Source organism: Molossus molossus, unplaced genomic scaffold, assembly GCF_014108415.1.
Source record: "Molossus molossus isolate mMolMol1 unplaced genomic scaffold, mMolMol1.p scaffold_m16_p_6, whole genome shotgun sequence".
NCBI lineage: Eukaryota > Metazoa > Chordata > Mammalia > Chiroptera > Molossidae > Molossus > Molossus molossus.
The window spans coordinates 102,683,975-102,710,770 of NW_023425399.1; the positions used below are offsets into that span (position 1 = coordinate 102,683,975).

Here is a 26,796-nt window from a genome sequence, read left to right on the forward strand (position 1 = left end):
GAGATTTTTAGTCACCTAAGAATGCCTGAGATTCGGGCTGGAGGGAGAATGTACCCCTCACCTTCAGAGAAAAATGAGTTCAGGCCCTCATTTATGTGGTAAAGATTCTGTTCAGGCCTTCAGAAAGCAATTCCAACAGAAAAGCCAAAGTTAAAACCAGCCATCCACAGCCGATTGATGTTTCTATCTCTCTCCCTTCCTCTCTCTAAAAATCAATAAAAATATATTAAAAAAAATAGCCATCCATCTTTTTTTTCCTGTCCTTAGTTATCTTGACCCTTATCTAGAGCCTACGTTCTTATCAACCTTAACCTTTAGCTCTACCTCGAGGATTTAAAAAAATCAGCTCAAAGAAAGTCAACCTGAATTTAACTCCGGACACAAAGGAAGAAAGGGAAGAAAAGAACATCATTCCAGCCAAAGAGCAAGGGACTCTCTCTCCATTGGAACTAGTAACCTGACAGGGAAAAGCCTCGGGGAAGGGCCTGGTGTGACTGTACAGTGTTCCTGGGTGGTGGACGTGGTCTTGCAGTAGGCGGGGTGCCCACTGCACACTTCCCGGGTCCATGCCTGACTCATCCTGTCACTGGAGTCTTCCAGCAGCAAGTGCCCTAATGGCTTTTAAATGCTCGTCCCATGCCTGTAGTGTGACAGTGTGCAGAGAGAGAGAAAACCCCATGGTCCGAGGAAATGATGCAAGGGGGGAGAAGACACGGTCATGTCCTTCAAACAAGAGTGGCAAGGATGACTGGCTTACCAGTGACGAAACCATTCAAACCACAGTGAGACTATCCGGGTCACAGCACCAAGTATGTTACTGGTGAGGCAATAAGACCTGGTTCTTGTCTTCTCGAAGGAAAGATTTCAATCAAGAGACAAAGCGCAGCCGAGCGAGCCAGAATTTATGGTTGCAGTGAAAACACACTTAGGACAGTGGAACAGGAAAGGACTTAGAAGCAGCAACAGGAGAGCCCAGGCTGGGCTGCTTTGCCTTACCGAGAAGTCAGAGAAAAGGGGCCTTAGAGACGGGTTCAGAGGGTTAGCCCGGGACAGTCTGCTGCTGCCCGTTGCTTCCCTGGTTGCAAGTCTTGCGGGGTGCTGTAGAGGCAAGAAAGTGGCGAGGGGACGGTGTGGGCATGCTCGCCCGAGAGAGCGTGCGCTGGGCCCTTTGTGTTGAGGGTATTTATTGCTCTCCTGCAGGTTGGGCTCTTGTGGGGGGGGGTGGGGGGTCTCAATAGAATACTCACCAGCTTTCCAGGTGTGCTCTTTCAGGATCACGGTCTCCGCTGACGGGTCAGCACCAGGGCAGGGGGCCATTAATCAATGCAGCTGGTCCTGAGGCAGCCGCAGCATCACGTGTCTAGTTTTGCTGCTTTTTCTGGGCCTGGAGATGAAAGGCCTCGATATTATCTTCAGGGAGGAAAAGTCAGGGGGTCTAAACTGCTTGTCCAGCAACATGCTAGAGGGGCAAGGCTCCTGTTTTCTCAGTTTTGCCCCTTGCTAGGCATCGGGAGCTTTCTGCTCTGGTGAGTTTCTGTGCCAGGCCCATTGTCCTGGCTCTGCTCATGTCTGTCTAACTGCTTATGACAAAACCTCAACTTATTCAGATGTCACTGGTGTTTCCTGGAACGTCATTTTTCTGTTTCAGGAACCAATTCATTTAGTTGTCACATTTCTGTGATGGTTCCTGTCTTTCCTGGCCTTTTATGACCTTGCTGTCACTTTTAAAGAGTCAGTGGTTACTGGTCAGTAATTTTGTAAAATGTCACTCAGTTTGGGTTTGTTTGATGTTTTCTCTTGATGAGATTGAGGTTATGCGTTACGGAGAAGGCTGCCATAGACTGAGGTGAGCTGCCCTTCTTGGAGTATCAGACTGGAGGGAACATAAAGTCACTATGGACTACAGGTGATGTTAACCTTGATTACTTGATTAGGGTGGTGTTTGCCAGTATTCCCCACTATATAAAATCACTATTTTTCCCTTTGTAATTATCAAATATTTGGGATACTTTAAGAAAATCCAAATATTCTGTTTCAGCTTAACCATTTAACCAGTAATTTTAGCATGCCACCTGGTCTAGAGATGAAAGTTACCATGGTTTAAATGATGTTAAATGGTGACAGGGTAGATTAGAAGAAGATGAGGAGTTAAAAGATAAGGGATATACTGCCACAGCTTAGTAGTACCTAGATATGGTCCAGATAAGAAGCTCCCTGAAACAGCAGTAAGAAATCCTGGGTTTTAAGAATCATAGATACAGAGAATATTTCGACGGTTGCCAGATGGGAAGGGAGTTGGAGGGATGGGTGAAGAAGGTGAAGGGTTCAAGAAGTACAAATTGGTAGTTTACAGAATAGTCATGGGCTATAAAATACAGTATAGGGAATATAGCCAATGATATTGTAATAACTAAGTATGGTGGGTACTAGATTTATCAGGGTGATCACTTCATAAGTTATATATTGTCCAATCACTGAATTGTACATTTGAAACTAATATAATATTGTATGTGTAATGTCATATAAAAATAAGAAAATTATTTAAAAATCAAAACAAAAGAAAAAAGGAAATCTGGGTTTTAGTTACAATTCTACTAGCTTTATAGATGCAGGTCTTTTTAGTCTAATTTTCTAATTTGTAAAATAAGGGCAAATCTATACAGTGTTCAAGGTAATGGGTGAAGATGTAGTACTTTGAATTAGGAGGGATTATAGATGGTTTATGAATTCAGGCATCCTGATACCATATCAAAATATCAGTATTATTAAAGTATAAGTTCACTTCAATAAGGAGCAAGGCTAGCATTAATAGAGCATTTACTATGTACAGGCAAGGTGCTAAGTGCTTTACATAAATTAACTAATTTAACCCTCTCATACCTTTATGGGGGCAACATCATTAGCCCTGTCCTATAGATGAAACCTTGAGGCACTGGGTGGTTAAATAACTTGCCCCAGGTCACACAGCTAATGAGTGGCCGAGTTAGGACTCAAACTCAGTCTGGCTCCCAGGTTGGCACTTTTAACCACTCCACTATGCACTTGTGTGTATCCACCGGTCTGGTCACACCAGCTAACTACTTCTGTTCTGACAGCTCGGTGCCTGTGCCCAATAGGTGGTTAAATATTTTGGGTATAAACCTGGCCACTAAGGAATAAAAATGTTTCTATTTCCTAATTAAGTTTGAATTGAGCAAGTATTATATTTGACAGCACAAGGGAATCTCAGGAAATATTTTAAGGTATTTATGACTGGAGGCGCAATAGCTTAAACACTTTGAATTAAAGTGTTTGGCATGTATTTGTTCATTGTTCTTGCCAGCGTTGAGGCATTAACCCATGCTTGTCTTTGGCAACAACCTATAAATAGAATGGTTCTTGATTAAAGTGATTATTAGGTGTGTGATTAGGCATGTCACAAAGAAGCTAAATGGGATCATCAGTGTTCTGCTCTTTCTGTAAGCCAGGCACCTGCTGGCTGATTTGGCTGCTATTTGTAGAATCTGGTTCAGTTTATAATTCTGCCTGTTTCCATCCCAGCCTGCCAAGCATTTCTGGTCTAATAGAAATGACTCCCTCTCTCGCCCTGGCCGGTTTGGCTCAGCGGTTAGAGCATCAGTCTGCGGTCCAGAGAGACCCGGGTTCGGTTCCCGCTAAGGGCATGTACCTCGGTTGCAGTTTGTCCCCGGCCCTGGTTGGTCGTGCAGGTGGCAGCCACTCGATGTGTCCCTTTCACGCTGATGTTTCTCTCTCTCTCCCTCCCAGTCTATCTGAACAAAATATCAAAAAAAAAAGAAAAAAAAAAGAAAAAAGAAATGACTCTCTTTCTGAGGGTTTTGTGAATGGCTGGCATATCCACTACTTGGGGTCTCTGAGCTGCACCACAGAGTTATAGTCACATGCCCTAAAATGATTTTTTTTTTAAATACTCACCTGAGGACATTTTTCCATTTTTTGTTCAGATAGAGTGGGAGGGGAGAGAGAGAGAGAGAGAGAAACATCAATATGAAAGGGACACATCGAGTGGCTGCCACCCACACAACCCAACCAGGACAGGGGACAAACTGCAACCGAGGTACATGCCCTTAGCGGGAACTGAACCTGGGTCTCTCTGGACTGCAGTTCGATACTCTAACCGCCGAGCCAAACCGGCCAGGGCCTAAAATGATTTTTGATAATGTTCCTTCTTTCAGCTGTCCTGCTTCAATTCACTTAGACCTATTTGCATGTAGTATATTAAAGGCATGAGGTTCTCGTGCAGCAAGTAGTTGTAGGAAGAGCTCTGGCCGGAAGTGGGGGAGCTGGACTTCTGTCTTGGCTCCGCAGGTGACCTGAGGAAAACAGACCGTTTGTCCCTCTGTTTTCCTATCTGCAAAGATCAAAAGGACCTGACCCAGCTGCAGCATTCTTTGATTCAGTGATAAAGTGAGTTTCAGTATAGTTAGCTCGTCTTGTCATTTAAATAAATGCTAAATGTAGCTCCCAGATAAAGCTGTTAACAGATGACCGTGTTTTCACACTTCCAAGAAAAGAACAGAAAAACATGAAATTGTGTAAAACTTGAGTTGAAAATTCAAATAGTACCATTTGATGATAAGACCCTCCGGTAAACTGTACCTCACTGAATCTTAGAGACTACTCATTGTAAACACATCTCCGCTAATAACTGCATGAGGACAGTTAAACAGGAAAACTGTGTTTGGTGCTACCCCAATAACAAGGTGAGAAAATCATCGGACCGGCCCCACAGGTAGAGTCATTTTACGTATTTTATTATCTCAAAATCAATGTTGCATGTTTAGATTCCAGGTCCTTGTGGGAAAAGACTCAATTAAGATGATGAACTAATGTGTCATGTGTTTGATGAAATATGGTAGGAAAACCACCCAATTCACCCCCTATCATGTGGACACACAGTAACCTGAAGCCTTGTTGGCACCTGAGCTGCTTGACTCGGATAGAGTCTGCATATTTACGGCATGGGGTCTGGTCCCGGGCTGCTTGTAGAGAAGCCAGAAATGTGAATAGAGTGTAACGGACTGAGCATGATCACCCAGCGAAGCAACGTTAGCTCTCGGTGCCTCTGCTCACAGGGATGACTTCAGAGGCTGCCTTCCCTTCCCACCTGAGACACACCCACTCTTCCCCACCCAGACCTTGCACATCGGTCATAACACAGCACATCTTTACACAGCACATCTTTTTTTTGGATCCTCACCCAAGGATATTTTTTAATATTTTGTTCAGATAGAGTGGGAGGGAGAGAGAGAGAAACATCGACGTGAAAGGGACACATCGAGTAGTTGCCACCCTCACAACCCAGCCAGGGCCGGGGACAAACTGCAACCGAGGTATGTGCCCTTAGCGGGAACCGAACCCGGGTTTCTCGGGACCGCAGGCCAACGCTCTAACCGCTAAGCCAAACCGGCCAGGGCACACAGCACATCTCTTGCGTTCTGTTTTTCCTATAGATTTAAGCTACTCCAGGGCCCCTTTGCGTTGTGCAGGAGGGGTGTGCATCTGGGTTGCGGTAGGCATTCACCTGTGTGTGGAAGGGATAAGGGGAGGAAGACAGAGCAGAAAGAAGGGTGGATGGCTGCTTTGTGCAGTCACCTCATTCAGAGGCAGGACTGATTTGGGTAAGAAAAGATGGTGCTACACAGACCAAGCACCCACCAGGAGACTCAGCAGGGGGCCAATGTCAGGGAGGACTCTTGGTCAAGGGTGCTTTGCTCCGACACAAAAACTAGCTGTGGGATGTGGGGGCAGTTCCCAATACCTCGAATGCCTCAGTTCCTAATCTACAAAATGGGAATAATGGTGGTACCTGCTAGGATCACTGTAGGAATTAAATTACATAATGGATGGAAGGCACTTAGCACAGTGCCTGGCACACAGTGAGAGAAGGAAATACATGTTAGTGTTACTATTATTATCGTTGTATGTGTCATCAATGGGCAGATTTCGGGACCATAGAAAGTGTTTTATTGGTCTCTGATTAGGCAGTTATTTCTAGGGTGTTTTTTTTTTTTTTTAAACCAAGATGATAATTTAAGAGGCAACTTCCTTATTTCATTTCCTTAACTTTCAGCTCTATATAAGTGCTCCCTTACTCAAGACTTATCATTCTTCTCTCAGGGAATCTTAGGGGTCTCCCCAATTGCTAAAGCTACATTTCTCCCTTTTTCGTTTTTGGTGAATTGCTTGCTTCTTTTTGCCAATGAACAACGCAGCATTTGAAATGCATGAAGATGCAGCACCAAAAGTTTCCTATACAGGGAAGAGGTACACCATCTCCAGCTCGGTAAGTTGGGGATTTACATCTTGAGGTTAGTTCCTCTCGAAACCTTCAGGCAGAGCTCAGGAAAGACTCTCTCGGAACAGCTTTCCTCAGCTGGCCTCCTCACCCAGGCAGCATCTCCTGCTCTGAATGCTTCCTGATTTGCCTTCTTGCTCGCAAACTCACACCTCTGTAATGGCCCAACTCTGTCTGAATTTTTGCTTATAGTGTTAATAAGTTATTTATTGTCTATATAATAACACCCCTATGCAACATTAAACTATGTTCATAAATGATTATGCTATACCACATGTGCCGTTTAAGAATGTTAAAGTACTAAGAACATCTGTACGAGAAGTATTAGTGATCCAAGATATGCCTGTCCAGACGCAAAGGCCAGGAACACAGAGGGCAGTGGGACAGGAGACCATACCGTCGTTTTCAACACATATCTGTGGCGTGAAACTAGGAAACAGTCACGTGGAAATACTTGGAAATGCTGTGCTCAGACTTGGTAGACGAGTTAGTAGCTCATGCAGGTAATACAGGTAGGAGGGGAGCTTAATGAAACTGTTTAAATGGAGGAGGGAGGGAGAGAAAGGAACGGAGGTCTGTCAGGCCAGTTCTTTACAGATGGGCTCCTTATTCCTCTGCGTGGACCGTCCATGTAAATGCCTGTGTGCATTCTGGGATGAGAACGTTCTTGGAGGATACTCTTTGTAACCTATTTAATTTTCAGGTGAGGAAATTGGTAAATGGGGCTAAATGACTGAATTGGAATGCATTTTATATACACATTTAACTGGCTACTTGATTTTCTAGTAACATCATGTGTCCCAGCTCCTCATATGTTTATTTTTATTCTTGTATATTTGAATGTCAGCAAGGGGTGTGTGTGTGTGTGTGTGTGTGTGTGTGTGTATTTGTTTATACTCATATTTTCACATGTATTATTTTACTGAATATATTTATATCACACATGCATTTTTAAAATTAATCCTCACCTGGGGATATTTTTCCATTGATTTTTAGATAGAGTGGAAGGGAGGAAGGGAGAGAAAAAGAGAGAGAGAAACGTCAGTGAGAGAGACATTGATTGGTTGCCTCATGCACAACCCTGACCAGGGCCGAGGATTAAACCTGCAATCCAGGTACATGCCCTTGGCTGGGAATTGAACCTATGACTCTTTGGTCCTCAGGCCGATGTTCTAATTGCTGAGCCAAACCTGCCAGGGGCCCACAAATGCATTTTTTAAATAAAGAGAAAATAAACCAAATTGAAAAGGAGGCAGTATTTTTAATGCATCAAAAGTAGAGAATGCCCTGGCCAGTTTGGCTCAGCGGTTATAGTGTCGGCCTATGGACCAATGAGTCGCAGGTTCAATTCTGGTCAAAGGCACGTACTTTGGTTGTGGTTGGTCCCCGGCCCTGGTTGGGGTTGTGCAGGAGGCAACCAGTCGATGTATCTCTATCATATCGATGTTTCTCTCTCTCTTTCTCCCCCTCTCCCTCTCTCCTACTCCTTCTGAAGATAAGTGGAAAAATATCCTCAGGTGAGGATTAGCAAAAAAAAAAAAAAAAAGAATAGAGAATGAGGGCTTCATTTTTCATAATTTCTCCTAGGACAAGAAGAGGCAGTGGTCGTTGATGAGTGTTTTCCTGGTCTCTCTCTTGGCCTGCACCATTACCACAGCAGTAGGAGCCCTGATCCTGTCCTTGGTTTATATCAACTCTCAGCCCCATTCAGAACCCAAGCCGCAAACCACGATCGCAACACTGCAAAAGGCGGTTGACCCCAAATTCCAGTTTCTTAATCATTTACCCAAATCCAAGGTATGCATTACACATATTGTGAACAGCATCATGGCTATTTCAGAGCCAAGTTTTCATTGCGTTTTTACTAAGCTTTGTTCTCTCCACGGGGAGGAAGCCGGTGCGGGCTGGATGAAGGGGGGCGAGGGAGATGCAAGAGGGAAAGCTTGGTTGACACTGGTCCCAGGCAGAAAGGCCATTAGTAGTTGTAGTTCTCTGGCTGGCTGGAGGGGGAACTGCAACGGACAAATGGAAAGCCCTCTAGTCTCTTGTCCAGATAAGTGTTCTTATGTCTAACAGGGACTAGACGGAGAACATGACCTGTACCACTTCGGTCATTCCTGGAGCCTTGCAGACCTATGGCTCCTTTTCCCTTTTGGAACGTCACCCTTCACCTCACCACCACTGCCCTTCTGTTTACCTCCCTCTCACTCCGTAGGCCCTGGTGGCCTCGTGGTCCTCGGTGATGGCCTCCGCGCTGATGATTGCTTGCTTACGACTTTTCAGGTGTTTGAGTTCTCTGGTGGTGCGATCCAGTGGGCCCGGTACAGGAACAATGTCAGAGACTATCTCAGCGTTGAAGAAGAGGCCTTTGGCAGCAGCTTGAACAGCCAGAGATCGCAGCTGACTCTGAGGACCCTGAGAATAAAAAGCAATGGCCTCCGTGCTCCTCACTGGCACTTTAATGCAAATGAGCACGGCTATCTCGCACAGGTAGGACACCGCCCCATTCTGCACTCCAACAGTTATGCTGCTGTGTCCTCAGGCTGTTATTTCAGTTGTTGCAAAACCTGCTGAAGTGACAGACAGCATCCAGCTTTGGCTAAGTATTCAGTTAGATTAGTTAGCAGGGCCTTGAAATATTAACCTGTTTGTTTTCATTATTCTTGGCATCACTTTGAACTTCTTTCTTCAATATGAGATCATTTCTCAGACACTGTTGTGGAAATAAGATCACAGTTCCATTCTTTGAGCCAAAGCTAAAATTGGTGGCTCTGATCTAATGATCAAAGAGAGGGTAGCTTTTTTCTAAGGAAAAAAGCAGCGACTGGGATAACAAACGAATTTGCAGATGTTCCGCCTGGAGCCCCAAAGATCACACCAACTGTGGCTCAGACCTTTTCAGAATTTCTAGACGTCAAGTGAAATAGAGAGAGCTGGAGGTGAAGAGTGTACTTACTTGATTTCAAACATTTCTGTATTTCAGATACTGGGATGCAATAGTGACTAATACCCTCATAGAATTGACAGAATTTGGTCTCACCCTGGTAGTCTTGATAATAGATCAGCCAATTCTATGTGACATATTTCTGTTGTTGTTAATAAAACTCCTTTTCTATATCTGACAATTAATTCAGTTTTATAGTTTACAATAGGAAGAGAGATGAGCGTTCCACCTGAGACCAAATCCTTTTTATTTCTCATGAAGGAATAGAGATGCAGAAAGATTGTGACCTGTAAAGGGGAAGTATAGTTGTTGGCTAGACTGAAACGAAGTCTACATTTTTTGACTCCTTGTCTTTTCCACATGTGTAAAATATGTACAAGAGGATAATCATCAAAGGACTGTCTGGCTGAGTATTGGCAGAGTGGCAGGCAGAAGGAAAGACAGTGAAGTGAGCTTTCCTGGAGGGGCCCCCCTAAAGAACAAAGTCCAAGCCCGAGAAACTAGTCTGGAGAGTGTTCCAGCAATAACAGGCTTGGAATCCAGCTCAGCTTGGACAGGCTCTTCTGAAGTCCAGAGAGAGTCTGTAATCCCAGCTTCTAAATGTGGGCTAGAAGCTGGTCGAAAGGTACAGCTTCACTTATAAAATAAGTAAGTCATGGGGATGTCACGTACAGTGTGGTGACCGCAGTTAACAGTACCGTACTGTTTATTGGAAAGTTACTAAGAGAGTAGATCTTAAAAGTTCTCATCACTGGAGAAAAATGTGTAACTGCACGGTGATGGATGTTAACCAGGCTTATTGTGGTGATCATTTCACAGTATATACAAATATTGAATCTTCATGTTGTACACCTGAAACTAATATAATGGTATATGTCAGTTATATCTTAATTGAAAACATATAAAATAATTCAACTATAAAAATTTAATGTGGGTCAGAATATTCTCCAGCCCAGGAAAACTGTAGGGTCACTCACTCTCCCAACAGGGCAAGCAACAGGGTGTCAAGGAAGTCCCTCCCCTGCGCACTCACCCGTGGAGATCGCTTTTGCTTCTGAGTGTCTCCGTGAAGGCTTTGGAATGAGTGTCCCTGAGGGGAGCAGAGCAGCCGGCGACTAGTGGAACTAGTGGCTCTACTGTGCCTGTCTCACCGCCCCTCTGCTCTGTGTCTGGAGTAGTTGATGCCCCACTAGGAGCAGATGCCTATTTCGGCTGCTCGCTGCATGTGGACGTGCAGAGAGCCCGTTAGAGGTCGCCTTTCCCCTGCACCTTCAGGACCCATCCGGATCCGAGTTGTACGTGTCTTTGTAGACAGAACAGAGACTTCCTTTCCATCCAGCCTTGTGGATGCTCCACTGTGTGACCACGAGTCTCTGGTAAAGAGAAACAGTGGTGCCTTCTCTACCCGCCTCGCAGGGTGATGCTAAGGAACAGATTAGAGAGAGAGAAAGGATGCAGTTCTGTATGAGCAGAATCAAAGTATGGTGCGGTGTGGATTAAAAGTACTGGCTTCCCCCCAGTCCCTGGCAACCCACCAGTCTACTCTCTGTTCCTAGGTAATTCAATGAAATAATTTTAACTAGGTAATTTGACTAGATAATTAAAACTTAGGGATCTGTTATACAACCTTGTGCCTATAATTAATAATACTATATTGCACAAATAAACATTTGTTAAGAGGGTAGATCTCATTTTAGGTGTTCTTACCACAATTTTTAAAAAAGTATCGACTTTGGAGCTGGACCGCTTAGGTCCAAATCCCAGCTTTGCCATTGACTAGCTGAGTAACCTTGGGAAAATGATACATTCTCTCTGGACTTAGTTTACGCATTTGTAAAATGACCGTAATAACAGTACTTGCTTCACAGGCTTAATGTCAGGGAATATTTGAGTTAAAAGTCAGATAAAGTGCTAAGAAGACTACCTGGACTGGACACAGTAAAAGCACTAGTGCTATCATTGTTAATATTATTATTATTAAAATTGTGTGCAGGCTTTTTCTTACCTGGAAAATACATACACATCTGTATGCATACACCCACAAACGTGCATGTCTATGCAATCGCATCTGGGCACATATGTGTCTGCAGTCTTTATAAACTTTAAAGCATGTATTCTCAGTCAGGTTGTGCTATTGCCCTCCAGGGGGCAAACACTGGTTCCTGGGGGGGAAAATACTGACTTTTTAATGTATTAAAGCATAGATATGTGGATAGTGTAAACAGTATATATATACAGATATAGTATTTCTGTAGTGTTAACATTTTATGGAGTGGTGATGAGAAAAAAAAATGTCTTAAGATGGTAGCTTGGGAAGGAGGTCATGGAGAAAGGTTGAGAATTGCTCTAAAGTGGGGTTGCGCGTGCTACTCTGTTTATGTTTCAGGGGACAGCATGGATCGGGGTGGTTGACGATGGTCACGTCGTGACCACGTACAACGTGACAGCTGGCCAAGTGATCTTCTTTCCTAAAAACACACTGCACTGGGTAAAGAACATGGGGAACGAAGACTGCTTTTTCCTCCTCTTCTTTTCCACACACGATGAACTTCAGACCCTAGACGTGGATGATGTCTTTTTTTCTACCCCCGAGGACATCGCTTCCAGGTCGCTTAAGGTCGGCACTGAGAACGGACTCCCCCTGGGCGCGCATTCCATAGGCACAGAGAGAGCACGAGAACTCGGTTTCTAGGGCAGCAAGCCACAGCCCCACGGTTGGGTAATGGACTCAAGACATACCATGTGTTCCCACGGAGGATGCGATATTTATGTTTATAAATATTTAGATGATCGTCGGAGGGGTTGCTCATCATGCAGGGTGCAGAGGGTCAGATGCGGAGGCTGACATTGCAGATGGGTGACCATGACTGGCAGTTGGAAGGGGTTCCGTGAGAACTTTAGAAATTTATCTGCTAAGGTTTGGAGACCTATTCGGCAGCAGATCATGGTCTAATGTTATAGGGAGAAGAAGAAATGATTCAGCAGGGAGAGTATTGGTAAACAAGGAAACCAGTGTATATTTTTGTAGGAGTTTTTATTGATCATAAAACACCAACACATTTAAAATATGGTGAAAACTGGGAGGATTTTCATAAATATCCCAAGTCTTGGGCTAATCGAGGTCAGCTCTTTAGACGGGGCCACAGAAAACCACACTGGTGCTAAAGCTACCCTTCCCTCAGCTACCTACCCTCATTGCTAACATTTGTAGAATGTGCACAGGTATTTTATGTGGTTTCTTACGTTTTTCAGCCTGAAGGCGGAATCGATTTTATTAGGACATTCCACAAGCAACAAGAGGATCAGGCCGTCAACCTTCCCCCCAACCTGGTGGAGCTGGAGACGAACGCGAGTTACGCACAGTCTCCAGACAGCCTTGTGTGGAGGTACTTTTATGACCTAAAAGGTATCGGATGTTATTTCGTGAAACCTTTTTATTTGGATACTTATATATGTGATAATATAGTGTATGGGACTGAGATGTAACGTGTTTTTTGTTTCTCTGTTGTTTGTTTTCTACTGTGGGTCACAGTCAAGAGAAGTTTGGAAAAAAACAAACACATTTCTCAACGGAGTAGTGCATGTGGGGGGGCCTGGGAGCACAGAGAGTGACGACATTCACCGTGTGCTGGGCTGGGGCAGGAGGCTGTGGGGAGGCCTGGGAGCACAGAGAGTGACGACATTCACCGTGTGCGGGGCTGGGGCAGGAGGCTGTGGGGAGGCCTGGGAGCACAGAGAGTGAGGACATTCCCTGTGCGGGGCGGGGGCAGAAGGCTGTGGGGAGGCCTGGGAGCACAGAGAGAGTGAGGACATTCACCCTGTGCGGGGCAGGGGCAGGAGGCTGTGGGGAGGCCTGGGAGCACAGAGAGAGTGACGACATTCACCCTGTGCGGGGCTGGGGCAGGAGGCTGTGGGGAGGCCTGGGAGCACAGAGAGTGAGGACATTCACCCAGTGCGGGGCTGGGGCAGGAGGCTGTGGGGAGGCCTGGGAGCACGGAGAGAGTGAGGACATTCACCCTGTGCGGGGCTGGGGCAGGAGGCTGTGGGGAGGCCTGAGAGCACAGAGAGTGAGGACATTCACCGTGTGCGGGGCTGGGGCAGGAGGCTGTGGGGAGGCCTGGGAGCACAGAGAATGAGGACATTCACCCTGTGCGGGGCTGGGGCAGGAGGCTGTGGAGAGGCCTGGGAGCAGAGAGAGTGACGACATTCACCCTGTGCGGGGCTGGGGCAGGAGGCTGTGGGGAGGCCTGGGAGCACAGAGAGAGTGACGACATTCACCGTGTGCGGAGCTGGGGCAGGAGGCTGTGGGGGAGGCCTGGGAGCACAGAGAGAGTGAGGACATTCACACTGTGCGGGGCTGGGGCAGGAGGCTGTGGGGAGCCTGGGAGCAGAGAGAGTGACGACATTCACCGTGTGCGGAGCTGGGGCAGGAGGCTGTGGGGGAGGCCTGGGAGCACAGACAGAGTGAGGGCATTCACCCTGTGCGGGTCTGGGGCAGGAGGCTGTGGGGAGGCCTGGGAGCACAGAGAGTGAGGACATTCCCTGTGCGGGGCTGGGGCAGGAGGCTGTGGAGAGGCCTGGGAGCACAGAGAGAGTGAGGACATTCACCCTGTGCGGGGCAGGGGCAGGAGGCTGTGGGGAGGCCTGGGAGCACAGAGAGAGTGAGGACATTCACCCTGTGCGGGGCTGGGGCAGGAGGCTGTGGGGGAGGCCTGGGAGCACGGAGAGTGAGGACATTCACCCTGTGCGGGGCTGGGGCAGGAGGCTGTGGGGGAGGCCTGGGAGCACAGAGAGAGTGAGGACATTCACCCTGTGCGGGGCAGGGGCAGGAGGCTGTGGGGAGGCCTGGGAGCACAGAGAGTGAGGACATTCACCCAGTGCGGGGCTGGGGCAGGAGGCTTGGGGAGGCCTGGGAGCACAGAGAGAGTGACATTCACCCTGTGCGGGGCTGGGGCAGGAGGCTGTGGGGAGGCCTGGGAGCACAGAGAGTGAGGACATTCACCCTGTGCGGGGCTGGGGCAGGAGGCTGTGGGGAGGCCTGGGAGCACAGAGAGTGAGGACATTCACCCTGTGCGGGGCTGGGGCAGGAGGCTGTGGGGAGGCCTGGGAGCACAGAGAGTGAGGACATTCACCCTGTGCGGGGCTGGGGCAGGAGGCTGTGGGGAGGCCTGGGAGTACAGAGAGTGACGACATTCACCCTGTGCGGTGCTGGGGCAGGAGGCTGTGGGGAGGCCTGGGAGCACAGAGAGTGAGGACATTCACCCTGTGCGGGGCTGGGGCAGGAGGCTGTGGGGAGGCCTGGGAGCACAGAGAGTGAGGACATTCACCCTGTGCGGGGCTGGGGCAGGACGCTGTGGGGGGGCCTGGGAGCACAGAGAGTGAGGACATTCACCCTGTGCGGGGCTGGGGCAGGAGGCTGTGGGGGGGCCTGGGAGCACAGAGAGTGAGGACATTCACCCTGTGCGGGGCTGGGGCAGGAGGCTGTGGGGGGCCTGGGAGCACAGAGAGTGAGGACATTCACCCTGTGCGGGGCTGGGGCAGGAGGCTGTGGGGGGGCCTGGGAGCACAGAGAGTGACGACATTCACCCTGTGCAGGGCTGGGGCAGGAGGCTGTGGGGAGGCCTGGGAGCAGAGAGAGTGAGGACATTCACCCTGTGCGGGGCTGGGGCAGGAGGCTGTGGGGAGGCCTGGGAGCAGAGAGAGTGACGACATTCACCCTGTGCGGGGCTGGGGCAGGAGGCTGTGGGGGAGGCCTGGGAGCACAGAGAGAGTGAGGACATTCACCCTGTGCGGGGCTGGGGCAGGAGGCTGTGGGGGCGGCCTGGGAGCACAGAGAGTGAGGACATTCACCCTGTGCGGGGCTGGGGCAGGAGGCTGTGGGGGAGGCCTGGGAGCACAGAGAGAGTGAGGACATTCACCCTGTGCGGGGCTGGGGCAGGAGGCTGTGGGGAGGCCTGGGAGCACAGAGAGTGAGGACATTCACCCTGTGCGGGGCTGGGGCAGGAGGCTGTGGGGAGGCCTGGGAGCACAGAGAGTGAGGACATTCACCCTGTGCGGGGCTGGGGCAGGAGGCTGTGGGGAGGCCTGGGAGCACAGAGAGTGAGGACATTCACCCTGTGTGGGGCTGGGGCAGGAGGCTGTGGGGAGGCCTGGGAGCACAGAGAGTGAGGACATTCACCCTCTGCGGGGCTGGGGCAGGAGGCTGTGGGGAGGCCTGGGAGCACAGAGAGTGAGGACATTCACCCTGTGCGGGGCTGGGGCAGGAGGCTGTGGGGAGGCCTGGGGGCACAGAGTGACGACATCACCCTGTGCGGGGCTGGGGCAGGAGGCTGTGGGGAGGCCTGGGAGCACAGAGAGTGACGACATTCACCCTGTGCGGGGCTGGGGCAGGAGGCTGTGGGGAGGCCTGGGAGCACAGAGAGTGAGGACATTCACCCTGTGCGGGGCTGGGGCAGGAGGCTGTGGGGAGGCCTGGGGGCACAGAGAGAGTGATGACATTCACCCTGTGCGGGGCTGGGGCAGGAGGCTGTGGGGAGGCCTGGGAGCTCAGAGAGTGACGACATTCACCCTGTGCAGGGCTGGGGCAGGAGGCTGTGGGGAGGCCTGGGAGCACAGAGAGTGAGGACATTCACCCTGTGCGGGGCTGGGGCAGGAGGCTGTGGGGAGGCCTGGGAGCACAGAGAGAGTGAGGACATTCACCCTGTGCGGGGCTGGGGCAGGAGGCTGTGGGGAGGCCTGGGAGCACAGAGAGTGACGACATTCACCCTCTGCGGTGCTGGGGCAGGAGGCTGTGGGGGAGGCCTGGGAGCACAGAGAGAGTGAGGACATTCACCCTGTGCGGGGCTGGGGCAGGAGGCTGTGGGGGAGGCCTGGGAGCACAGAGAGAGTGAGGACATTCACCCTGTGCGGGGCTGGGGCAGGAGTCTGTGGGGAGGCCTGGGAGCACAGAGAGTGAGGACATTCACCCTGTGCGGGGCTCGGGCAGGAGGCTGTGGGGAGGCCTGGGAGCAGAGAGAGTGAGGACATTCACCCTGTGCGGGCTGGAGCAGGAGGCTGTGGGGGAGGCCTGGGAGCACAGAGAGAGTGAGGACATTCACCCTGTGCGGGCTGGGGCAGGAGGTTGTGGGGAGGCCTGGGAGCACAGAGAGTGAGGACATTCACACTGTGCGGGGCTGGGCAGGAGGCTGTGGGGAGGCCTGGGAGCACAGAGAGTGAGGACATTCACCCTGTGCGGGGCTGGGGCAGGAGGCTGTGGGGAGGCCTGGGAGCACAGAGAGAGTGAGGACATTCACCCTGTGCGGGGCTGGGGCAGGAGGCTGTGGGGGATGCCTGGGAGCACAGAGAGTGAGGACATTCACCCTGTGCGGGGCTGGGGCAGGAGGCTGTGGGGAGGCCTGGGAGCAGAGAGAGTGAGGACATTCACCCTGTGCGGGGCTGGGGCAGGAGGCTGTGGGGAGGCCTGGGAGCAGAGAGAGTGAGGACATTCACCCTGTGCGGGGCTGGGGCAGGAGGCTGTGGGGGCGGCCTGGGAGCACAGAGAGTGAGGACATTCACCCTGTGCGGGGCTGGGGCAGGAGGCTGTGGGGGAGGCCTGGGAGCACAGAGAGAGTGAGGACATTCACCCTGTGCGGGGCTGGGGCAGGAGGCTGTGGGGAGGCCTGGGAGCACAGAGAGTGACGACATTCACCCTGTGCGGGGCTGGGGCAGGAGGCTGTGGGGAGGCCTGGGAGCACAGAGAGTGAGGACATTCACCCTGTGCGGGGCTGGGGCAGGAGGCTGTGGGGAGGCCTGGGAGCACAGAGAGTGAGGACATTCACCCTGTGTGGGGCTGGGGCAGGAGGCTGTGGGGAGGCCTGGGAGCACAGAGAGTGAGGACATTCACCCTCTGCGGGGCTGGGGCAGGAGGCTGTGGGGAGGCCTGGGAGCACAGAGAGTGAGGACATTCACCCTGTGCGGGGCTGGGGCAGGAGGCTGTGGGGAGGCCTGGGGGCACAGAGTGACGACATCACCCTGTGCGGGGCTGGGGCAGGAGGCTGTGGGGAGGCCTGGGAGCACAGAGAGTGACGACATTCACCCTGTGCGGGGCTGGGGCAGGAGGCTGTGGGGAGGCCTGGGAGCACAGAGAGTGAGGACATTCACCCTGTGCGGGGCTGGGGCAGGAGGCTGTGGGGAGGCCTGGGGGCACAGAGAGAGTGATGACATTCACCCTGTGCGGGGCTGGGGCAGGAGGCTGTGGGGAGGCCTGGGAGCTCAGAGAGTGACGACATTCACCCTGTGCGGGGCTGGGGCAGGAGGCTGTGGGGAGGCCTGGGAGCACAGAGAGAGTGAGGACATTCACCCTGTGCGGGGCTGGGGCAGGAGGCTGTGGGGAGGCCTGGGAGCACAGAGAGAGTGAGGACATTCACCCTGTGCGGGGCTGGGGCAGGAGGCTGTGGGGAGGCCTGGGAGCACAGAGAGTGACGACATTCACCCTCTGCGGTGCTGGGGCAGGAGGCTGTGGGGGAGGCCTGGGAGCACAGAGAGAGTGAGGACATTCACCCTGTGCGGGGCTGGGGCAGGAGGCTGTGGGGGAGGCCTGGGAGCACAGAGAGAGTGAGGACATTCACCCTGTGCGGGGCTGGGGCAGGAGTCTGTGGGGAGGCCTGGGAGCACAGAGAGTGAGGACATTCACCCTGTGCGGGGCTCGGGCAGGAGGCTGTGGGGAGGCCTGGGAGCAGAGAGAGTGAGGACATTCACCCTGTGCGGGCTGGAGCAGGAGGCTGTGGGGGAGGCCTGGGAGCACAGAGAGAGTGAGGACATTCACCCTGTGCGGGCTGGGGCAGGAGGTTGTGGGGAGGCCTGGGAGCACAGAGAGTGAGGACATTCACACTGTGCGGGGCTGGGCAGGAGGCTGTGGGGAGGCGGGGGAGCACAGAGAGTGAGGACATTCACACTGTGCGGGGCTGGGGTAGGAGGCTGTGGGGGAGGCTTGAGAGAGGTGGGGGCCCGATTATGCAGGTTTTATGCTAATGAGTTTATATTTATCTTGATGGAAAAGAGGAGAAATTAGGGATTTTTTAAATAGAAGAGTGATACAATTTTTATTTTATTTTATCTTTACCCAAGGACATTTTTGCATCTGTCCTCAGATAGAGTGGGAGGGAGAAACAGAGGATAAGCGAGAGCAAAACATCTATGTGAGAGAGACACATTGACTGGTTGCCACCCACACGACCAACCAGGGCCGGGAACAAACTGCAACCGAGGTAGGTGCCCTTAGTGGAACCGAATCCGGGTCTCTCTGGTTCGCAGGCCAATGCTCTAACTGCTGAGCCAAACTGGCCGGGGCGATACAATTGTTTTTTATTTATTTGGGATATAATTAACATATATTATATAGTTTCAGGTGTACAACATAAGGATTCAATATTTGTATATATTGTGAATTGATCACAATAAGTTAGTTAATATTGTCACCATACATACAGAACTTTTTCTTGTGGTGAGAATTTCAAGTATGCAATACAGTATTAGTAACTATAGTTGCCATGTTGTATATCACATTCCTGTGATTTATTATTTTATAACTGAAAGTTTGTACCTTTGACTCCCTTCACCCATTCTCCCACCCTCAGGACCCCTGTCTCGTTTCTGGCAGCCACCAATTTGTTCTTTACATCTATGAGCTTTTTTTTAGATTTCACATTTAAATGAGATCATGTGGCATTTGTCTTTTTGTGTCTGACTTCTTTCACTTAGCATAATGCCCTCAAGGTCCATTCAGTCACAACGGGCAAGATTTTACTCTTTTTCATGGCTGAATAATGGTCCATTGTATACCTGTACAACATCTTCCTTGTCCATTCCTCTGTTGATGGACACTTAGGCTGTTTCCATATCTTGGCTGTTGTGAATAATACCGCGGTGAGCATGGGGGTGCAGATAGCTTTCTGAGTTAGTGTTAGTTTGTTTTCTGAAGTGATGACCAATCCTGCTGAATTGTGGAGAATGTGTTGGAAGGGGCCAATGAGAGGCAGGGCGATAAGTCAGGGGCTCTTGCAGTCCCGCAAATAGAGGGTGATGCTGGCCTGCACGATGACAGTTGTGAGGGAAAGAACTATTATGAAGCAAAGAAAATTTAAAGAGGAAGGGCTGACAGGACTTAGCTGGCTGACCTGAAGGGTAAGATGGTATTTAGGATGAGTCTCAAGTTTCCTAGCCAGCTCCCCCGAGTTGAACAGTCTATCTTAAAGAAGCCACTCTTTGTTAGAAATTTCAGGAGAGCTTGGAAGGTAGGATAGTATCTGACCCTATCAGGTCGATATTTTGGGGGTACATAGGACCTGGTGTTAGCAGTTCCCACCACATAAGTTTTTTTGTGACTATAGAAGAGCCATGTACGATTTTGAAATACTTTACCATATTTTGTTTTTTAAACTTCATCTGACTCAGGTTCAAAAGAGTATCGATTTCCAGGAGGAATAATACAGCTGGCACAGTATTGGAAAAATGAAAGTGGACTAAGCAACAATGAAAAAATTTTTAGTAAATTCCTGAATCAGGTAATTGAGCAAGCTGTTTTGATGATTATTAAGATGGATGCAATATGAGATTTTAGATTGGATTCAGCCTTCTTTTGGACAAAAAGAAAAAAAAGATCTAGTCAAACATTGGTTGACTTGATCAATGTAAACTATTAATTTAGGCCTCAGTGTGGATTTGGGAACTTAATTTTTCTGGCGTGGATGGTTACATTAGTGAAAAGACTGGATGCTTGTGAAATATCTCTTCTTTTGTTTTAAATGCTGTATTGCATGATGACCAATGGCACAGTAATGCTGTCAAATGCTGATTCATATCTGAGATCTGTCACTGTGTGACCCTATGTAGATTACTCAACCAACCTAGATTTTAATTTCATCACCTGTAAAGTGGGGAGAATAATACTACCAACCTTTTAAGACTGTTATAAGTAGCAAGTAACATAATAAATGTAGAGGACATAAAAATTGCACGTCCTAGTAGGATCTTTATAAATATGAGTTATAGTTAAATTAATTGTTAAGTTGCTGAGTAAGATGTTGGCTAAACAACTGGATTTCCTTTTCCCTTTTTTCTAAGCACCAAAATGCCCTCACTTTGTGTACACTCAGAATTTACAACAATGGACTGCGCCAGCCACATTTCCATTTCAATGCGAATGAAATGGGATATGTCCTCAGCGGATGTGCAAAGGTAATTGTTCTGCAAACAGTCTTTGGAACGTTCCTTGTTAATGTCGAAAGAAGCACAGGGGAGGTATGACTTTATTTTGGTTCAGCTGTTGGTCACCTGAAAGGGCTCGATGCTAATGGCTTTCTGGGCACAGTTTCCAGAGGATACCAGGCTGGCTCTGTGAGACAGCATCCGGGCCTCAGTGTGAAAGAGGCTGAGAACATTTCCCAAGTGATAGAGAGTTACCACTCCGCGGTGGAGGGTCTGGAACGCCTGCTTCTGTTTTCAGAGTTGTGCCTGCTCAGGTAATGCAAGTGTTTAATGTGCTGCCCTTTGGAGAATGTGAAGCCACTGTTTGCCTCTCACTATAATAATGTGAGTCAGGACGGCTGGCGCCGTGTGACAATGCCAGGAGAGTGGCCACCGGTCCCCATTTATGCAGCATTCTCCTGACGTATACTTGTCATCTTGGTGAACGTATTAACAGCATCCTCTTTGACTCTTCAGAGTCTTGGTTTGGATGATCAGTTATTTGGTTACCATCATAAAAGCCGAACTGAGTAGTGTGTTACCATAGAGACTGAGTTCTAGACTTTCATAGGGCTCCCTGTGGAAATCGACAATAGTGTACACAGATAAAAAGGCTTTTCTAGCCTGTACCTGTCTCAGTCTTGGCAGAAAGACTCAACCCAGACTGAACTTCACCTGTTCTGTCATCCATAGCAAAAGTTTTATTTCACGTTTTTCGAGGTGAAGGCTTTAATAAACTGAAAAAGGGCATTGTAATCTTTCACAAATTTTATTTCAAGAATAGATGTTATCTTTGATGTGCCTGTGTGTGTGCATCTGTGTGCACATTTAACCTCTAACCCTTTTCAGGAAGACTGTTAGTTAGGATGCTGCTCTCCTAAAAGGCTGCGTTTTCCCCAACAAGTAGAGGGGAGGGCGTTGCAGTAGTAAAACACTCAAATTTAAATCCTTTGCCTAATTAGGTAATTACATAAGGGTAATTATAACCCTTAATTCGAACATGGTGATTGAGGCTCTTTTGCATGATGTTCTGCAGTACTGAACTCGCTAATGGCATTTTGAAGAACGTTTTTCCTAAATGGAGTGTCTTTTGATTTTTGTGGAACTTGGTCTTGGAAACAGATACTTTTTTTTTTTTTTTAATCCTCACCCGAGGTTATTTCTCCATGGACATTTTTGTTTAGATAGAGTGGGAGGGAGGGAAAGAGAGAGACAGAGGGAGAGAAACATCGATGTGAAAGGGACACATCGAGTGGCAGCCACCCACACGACCAACCAGGGCTGGGGACAAACTGCAACCGAGGTACGTGCCCTTAGCGGGAACTGAACCCGGGTCTCTCTGGTCCGAGGGCCGATGCTCCAACCGCTGAGCCAAACGGGCCAGGGCAGAAACAGATTCTGTGTGAAGGACGGCCTCCACCCTCTGCTGTTTACCCTTACTAAGAAGTCCTTTATGCTCACGTGCTTTTGTTCATCTGTTCTTCACTGTTAATACTTACCCTCCATGGATAATAGATTGTTTCTGCTTCACTTCAAGGTATTTTTTTTCTTCCTTAGGTGGGCATTATTAATACTCAGGGTGCCACAGAGTTTGATATTCACGTTGGAGACGTGATATTTTTCCCCATTGGAACCCAGCATTATGTTAAGAGTACATGTGATGAGGATTTGCTTTTCATTCTTGCCTTCAGCACTGGAGACCAGGTGAGAATAAGCTCATTTAAGAGAGATTACTGAGTGCCGGTGATATGCCGCATGCTCTGCTAAGCCATGCATCTGGACCACGGGGCCTCAGTCAATGTGCGTTGAATGAATGAATAAATAAATGAACTGGCAGAACCCGTGTGTGAAGAGGAGAATCAAATAATCTTTCATTTGCTTATAAAGATCTCTAGTGTATTATATTCCCTCTTAATTCCCCAAGTTCTGAACCAACTGAGAAAAAAAGACCTAAGAGTCATATATAGAGATCCATGATATAATTTTCATTGCTAATAAAGCAGATATTAGAGAATGTGATTGGTATCTGTGGGCAGGTGGGTTTCTAACATCCGTCTCCAGAACTGGCCTCTCCATGCTGAGGCAGACCCCGTACGCCTTATGGCATAAAGAGACAGAGCATGCTCTTTGAAGCTTTGCCAGCTCCCAAACAGAAAGGGATAAGCTAAACGGAGCATCCCCGTTTATTCTTCCACAAGTTACTTGGCAGAGAGGAGGGGGGCTGGGGAGAAGAGATTTTTGTATATGAAAAGAAACTTTGGGAGTACACATGTAACATTGTGATTGAACAATGCTACTGTGTAGAAATTGTATTTCTTGCTATCATTCTTTATTTTAAACAAATCTGATATATAATGATTTGTATTATAAAAATAACATGTCATACATTAAGGAATAACATGTAATTTATAAGGGAAGAGGAATTATTTATTCTGTTAAATAGCTATTTGTTTTTGAAAATTCAAACAGGGTTTTTTAATGAGATGGAATTGTGTGCTTGAGGAATGGGAATAAACAGTGGAATTTAGATTTTTAAAAACCCTCAGGACTAGGTTCCCTTCTGAGACTTACACCGGTGAGAATATAGCAGTCTACCGGGCACAGAGCTCCGGGGCAAGTCCTGGATGGGCAGACAGTTCTCCTGGCCGTGGTTCTTCCTACCAGGAGCCCCAGCAAGCTCTCCAGGGGAGAGTGCAGCATGAACTTGGCAGGACCGTCAGCAGACCTCATCCCAAGATGACTGACTGTTCCAGCCTCTGCTTCCCTGGGTCCCCAGACCTTCCTGGGGGTACCTGGGATGAGGTTTGTGGAGAGAACGTGAGAACAAGATGGAAAGCCAGCTGTAGACTTAGTTGGGGGTGGAGAAGGGCCCGCACTGTGGTGTGGGTCTCCCTCTGCCCCTGTGGTCCCCGTTCTCCACAGCTATTACAAACAAACCACAGTGCAAATCAATCAGGTAAAGTATGAAGAGGAAAAATAACCCTTAATTTATAAACGGCAAATTAGAGTTTAAAAAGTTAAGAATAAGTAAATAAAATTTTTAAAATGAGCACAATATAAATTCTATGTGTGAAAGTATTCCAAAGGTAAAAAGTTAGACTTAAGTAAATAAGGCAGATAAAGTAAATCAGAGTTAATGTGACATGAAACACTAATGTCAACAAATTAAAACTTAAAATACGAAAAGATAAAAATGACAATTGAAAACTATTAGATACAAGCCAACAATGAAGGAATATAATTTTTTAAAAAAGAGAATAGAAATAAAAGTTTTTTGTTTTTTTTTAAATTAAAAGAAACAGTTTAAGAGAGTGATCCACAACAGGAAGAAAGAAATGAATCAGTATTTTGGGTAGGAAGAATTTTTTTACCTTTACCCCACCTGGCTATTCCGATGTCCCCTTGAGGGGGACAGTCCCCTACTGCCCCATGAGAATGAGGTAATGAGAAATGTTTTCAATGGGCATATGTTTTGCATAAAGCGGATGAAAGGAAGGAGGAAGGAGAGAGAGGCTGAGAGAGGGAGTGGAAATGCATGCCCAGAGAGAGACATGCGTGCCCAGACACACACACACACACACACACACACACACACACACACACACAGAGATGACCAGAGAGAAGAAGCGCTTAGACACATGCACAGAAATGAGGACATTCAGACAAACAAACACACAGAGAGAGGGAGAGAGATCTACAGAGAGACACAGATGAGAAAGAAAGAGAAACAACACAGAGACATGCAAAGAGAATGGGACACACAGATACACACGTGAGGAGGACTGACACCCATAGAAAGAGCACAGAAGGAGAGACACACGGATGCATGCATGTCCACACACAGACAGACCTTTACACAGACAGACATAGAGATGTGCACATAGACTAAGGAGAGACTCAGAGACAAGGATACACACACACATACAGAGATAGACTGAACACGGGAGAGATGCAGAGACACACGTGCATGTAGACATTGAGGGAAGTCGACTGCGAGAGCTCGTATCCAAGAGAGAGAGAGACAGAGAGAGAGAGACAGAGACAGAGAGACAGAGAAGAAGACAGTGAGGAGAGTGCACAGGGACAGTCACACCCACCTGACTGCACAGAAGGCCAGGCAGGCAGAGATCACTGACCGGGCAGAGGCCTGGCTGTGGAGCAGGACCGCTCACCTGGCAGAGCTTGGCCCCCACCCTGTGGGCCGGGGGTGCTCCGACAGGACCACAGAGGGCCCTGTTTCCTCATGAAGAGGCCCTCTCTCAGCAGGGTGGCGGTCCCTTGGGGAGCCCGGGTGCCCCAGCACATCTAGCCAGTCAGGCTTTCTCAGAGTAGGAAAGGTGAGCTCCCTGGGCAAGGGAAGAGCGGCTCAGCAGGGGGCGCTGTGCTCACACCGCCAAGTACCCACTTCTGTAGGGTCTCAGTGGCCCCAAGGTTCCTGTAGGGACTGAGTAGTTCGGTGCTGATACATCTTTCTATTTCCATTGTCAGCTACAAACCCTCGACATGGACGATTACCTCCAGGCCACAGCAGACCACATCCTGGCCCAGCTTTTCTTCAAGAAACAAAGTGAGTTTAAGAAGATCCCCACATTCAAGGAGGACCAGGCAATCAACCTGCCTTAGATTTGCTGAGTTCCTACCTGTTCTTTCATCTGCTGTTACTGTTTTTAAAGAAGGGCTTGGCTGATGCATCGAGGTGGTCCTCAGTGGGGGGAAGCCAGCCGCAGCTGCCCTGGGCTCCTTCAGCTGATGGTGATGGCAGCAGTTCATGTATTTCTGTGTAGATCAGGTCTGCAGAGGACACCGCTACATTCAACTATTATATTTCTGTATGGGTTCTAGTATGTGTGTATATATTTGTTTATTTTCTCTCTCTCTCTCTCTCTCTTTTATTTTTTTATCTTCACCCGAGGACATTTTTGCATTTATCTTCAGATAGAGCAGGAATGAGAGGGAGGAAAAGAGAGAGAGAAACATCGAGTAACCGGTTGCCACCCACACGACCCCAACCAGGGTGGGGACAAACTAGAACTGAGGTACGTGCCCTTAGGGGGAACCGAACCCGCGTCTTTCTGGTCCGTAGGTCGATGCTCTAACCGCTGAACCAAATCGGCCAGGGCTTGCTCTCTCTTTTTTTTTAATCCTCACTGAGGATATTTTCCATTGATTTTCAGATAGAGGGGGAGGGAGAGAGAGACATCGATGTGCGACAGGCACACCGATTGGTTGCCTCCCGCACAGCCCTGACCAGGGCCGGGGATCGAACCACAACCAAGGTACGTGCCCTTGACTGGAATCAAACCCATGTCTCTCTGGTCTGCAGGCTGATGCTCTAACTGCTGAGCCAACCCAGCCAGAACTATTTTCTCTTTTACTTCAAATTTATTACTTCAAATGCAAATCCATTCTTTTCATTCATATCAGTAAATCTTAGTATCATGCATGTACTTTTGTTATTCATGGCTCATGGACAAGGACAACGGTGTGATGCTGGTAGGGGAGGGTGAATGGAGGTGGAAGAGGGCGCAGAGTGGATACAGGGTGATGAAAAAAATAAAAAGTTACCCGGCCCCCCCAGGGACTCTGTAAGGAACTGGTCACCACCCAGGAGGAGGACTGTGGTGGGGAAGGTGCTGGAAACAGGCCAGGGCGATGGGTGTGTGGAAGGAGGATGTGCGAGGGAGGGAATCGTCCGGCAGGCGAATGTGTAGACAGGTTTTTATCCACAAATTTTGTTTTATTCTGGGAATTTCTTCATATATTATAAATCTATTCTTGTATCAGGAAGTATTGTATTAGATCACTATGTGGTCATTTAATAAAGATTTTATATATCTTTGTATCTATTTTTTGCCATTATAATTTTAAATCAAATCTGTTCTTATGGTTTTATGTATTTGGAGCATGATTGGATTTCCTGTGTGCGGCCTTGAAGTATGACTTAGGAATTCAATTTGCTATGTATTTTTTAAAATGTTAAAAATAAAAATCTAATAAAGACAATTAATTGGAATATTGTTGGTATTTTATGGGAAGTTCTTAACTTTCGCTTGGTTGTTCAAATTTCGGTCATTTATTTATTTTTGGAATGGTGATTTCTGGTTTTCATACCATTTTTTCTTCTAGGGTAACCCACTAATAAGCTTTTAGGCTTTTTGGTATATCTACTTTATTACCAAATCAATAGACTGAAGAGTGAATTGCCAATCAGACTGATTATTTATGCTCCTCATTCAGGCAAAGCCCGGACATTTAAAATCTCCTTTAAAACGGAACCCACGGAACCCCCCTTGATAATTTTTTTTTGTGGGGT

At 48.4% G+C, this 26,796-nt stretch overlaps 1 protein-coding gene across 1 annotated transcript; it reads left to right on the forward strand.

The window, feature by feature from the left end:
- Positions 1 to 6,220: 6,220 nt before the first annotated feature.
- LOC118618974 lies at positions 6,221 to 25,106 on the forward strand. The gene is made up of 9 exons (XM_036245590.1): positions 6,221 to 6,304; positions 7,904 to 8,113; positions 8,600 to 8,806; positions 11,647 to 11,877; positions 12,513 to 12,666; positions 19,692 to 19,801; positions 20,361 to 20,474; positions 22,041 to 22,187; positions 24,972 to 25,106. Exons 1-9 carry the CDS (start codon positions 6,221 to 6,223, stop codon positions 25,104 to 25,106), a joined length of 1,392 nt encoding a protein of 463 aa, XP_036101483.1.
- Positions 25,107 to 26,796: the final 1,690 nt, after the last annotated feature.